Consider the following 2,366-nt stretch of genomic DNA (forward strand, 5'->3'; position numbering starts at 1 on the left):
GCCCGTCTGGCTGCCACGATTAGCAGATACTGCAGCAATAGATGGATACTCTGTGCTGCTGCTGCTGCTGCTGCTGCTGCTGAAGCAACAAGATGTATACTTCTCCCGCAGCACTCGATCCTGCAGCACAAACTGCAGCAGCAGCTGCAATGGATACTTAGAAGTTTCAACCTCACCATCAGACCAATGGCTCGAAACACCCTCTTCATCGCTCTCTTCTCCCTCTCCTGCTGCAGCTGCTGCTGCTGCTGCTGCTGCTGCACCTTCTGCTGCTGCTGCTGCTCCTTCTGCTGCTCCTCCTGCTGCTGCTGCTGCTGTGGCACCTTCTGGGGGTTCTTCTGAATTATACGGTGCCGTTGAAGCTCCTTTTGTTGCAGCTGTACGGGCGGCATCTGCTGCTGCTGCTGCTGCATCGTCTGCTGCTGCAGCTTCTGCTGCTGCAGCTCCTGCTGCTGCAGCTTCTGCTGCTGCAGCTCCTGCTGCTGCAGCTTCTGCTGCTGCAGCTTCTGTTGCTGCAGCTTCTGTTGCTGCAGCTTCTGTTGCTGCAGCTTCTGTTGCTGCAGCTTCTGTTGCTGCAGCTGCACCTTTGGCTGATGCTTCTGCATGCGTTGCTGCTGCAGCAGGAGTAGCAGCCTGTTCTTCCTGTGGCTGGAACCTGCGCTTCTTGTTCTGGAGCTCCTCTCCCTCGTCTACGACCATCTGGTTGTTGCTGCTGTTGCTGCTGCTGCTGCTGCTGTTGCTGCTATTGCTGCTGCTGCTGCTTCTCTCGCTGCCGCCGCCGTCTGCATCCATCACCTCCAGCTCCTTCTGCTGCTGCTGCTGTCCTTCTTCGCCGTTTTCTCTCGGCCTTTTTCTTTGTTCACCTGTGTCGACGTCATCTGCTGCTGCTGGTGCTGCTGCTGCTGCTGCTGCGGCTGCTGCTGGTGTGGCTGAGGCGTTTGCTGCTGCGGCAGTTTCTGCTGGCTCTGAGCGTTCTGTCTCCTTGGCCTTACTACCGTTTGCTTCTGCCTCATCCTCATCTCCCTTAGCAGCAGCAGCAACAGCAGCAGCAGGCGCATCGCTTTCTGCTGCTGCTGCGGTTGCTGCTGCTGTTGCTGCTGCTGCTGCTGCTGCGGTGCCTTTAGTAGTGGATATGGTGACAGCAACAATTTTGTCTACAGCCCGCAGCAGCAGCGCGCCGCCATCAGGCTGGGCCTTCACCTCAACAGGTCCTGCTGCAGCAGCAAAGTGAGAGCACCCTAAAATCTCTGCAACCTGCTGCTGTTGCTGCTGTTGCTGCTGCTGCTGCTGCTGCTGTTGCTGCTGGTGCTCCGATTTCTCCTGATGCTCCTGTTCTTGCTGCTGCCAGTCCTGCTGCAGCAACCGCAACACCCACAAGGTTCCCGTTGGAGAACACACAGCCACGAGCTCCTCAACATCCTGCTGCTGCTGCTGCCGTTGCTGCTGCTGCTGCTGCTGCTGCTGCTGCGGCTGTATTGGGAATAGCTGCAGTCTCAGCTGGTCAGGATGTCGTCGAGTGAAGCAGCAGAATGGAAAGTTGCTGCTGCGGCCAGAGAGAGACCATCTGTCGCTGCTGCTGCAGCTGGTGCTGTTGCTGCTGCAGTTACTGCTGCTGCTGCTGCTGCTGCGAGGCGGCAGCAGCTCCCCGCATCGACTCCACTGCACCTCCGTGCGGTAGCAGCAGCAAGAAGGAGGCAGCAAAGCCAGCGAAGAAAGATCAAAAAGCTGAGGCAAAGCCTGTCTGTGCTGCAGCAGCAGCTGCCGCTCGAGTTTCTGCTGCTGGCGGTGCATCCGCAGGAGCTGCTGCTGCAAATACAGCAGCAGCAGCTGTTGAGGCTGCAGCACAAATTGCAGCAGCAGCGGTGCGGTGTACGTACAGCTCTCTGTCTCAGCCCGAGGGTCAGCAGCAAAGGAGACAATTAAAGACATCCGGCCTTCACCTCTTAAGGCCTCTAAATCTGCAGCTGCTGCTGCAGCAGCAGCAGCAGCAGCAGCAGCTTCTGCTGCTGCTGAATCAGCCGTCGTTGATGCGTCGTTCGTCTGCTTGGGGTCTTCGACTGCCGCAGCAGGAGCAGCAGCAGCAGCAGCAGCAGTTGCTGCTGTTGTTGCTGCTTGTGCTGTTGCAGCAGCAGCAGCAACAGACAGCCGCCAGGCATCATCAGCCCTCCTCTCTGTCAACATAACAGCGGGGGGGAGCACCAAAGACAGCAGCTGCAGGCAGCAGATCTTCACTCTCTCGCTCTCTCCTCCTCCAGCAGCAGCAGCAGCAGCAGCTGTTGCAGTTGCTGCTGCTGTGTCTCCTGTTGGATGCTCTTTGCTACAAAACCGTCCCCTGCTGCTGTTGCGGCTGCTGCTGTTGCTGCTGC

The 2,366-nt window shown here is 58.2% G+C and overlaps 1 protein-coding gene across 1 annotated transcript in view; it reads right to left on the reverse strand.

Annotated features, from left to right (window-relative positions):
- The window catches only part of EMH_0018430 (uncharacterized protein), a gene marked incomplete at both ends in the record, with an annotated part of 7,390 nt that overhangs the window by 2,467 nt on the left and 2,557 nt on the right, over positions 1-2,366 (reverse strand). The window contains one exon of the mRNA XM_013501149.1: positions 1-2,364. Within this exon, the coding sequence (XP_013356603.1) occupies positions 1-2,364 (2,364 nt within the window). The remainder of the gene's footprint in view (positions 2,365-2,366) is intronic.

This window comes from Eimeria mitis, genomic scaffold (assembly GCF_000499745.2).
Source record: "Eimeria mitis Houghton genomic scaffold, Emh_scaff641, whole genome shotgun sequence".
Lineage (NCBI taxonomy): Eukaryota > Apicomplexa > Conoidasida > Eucoccidiorida > Eimeriidae > Eimeria > Eimeria mitis.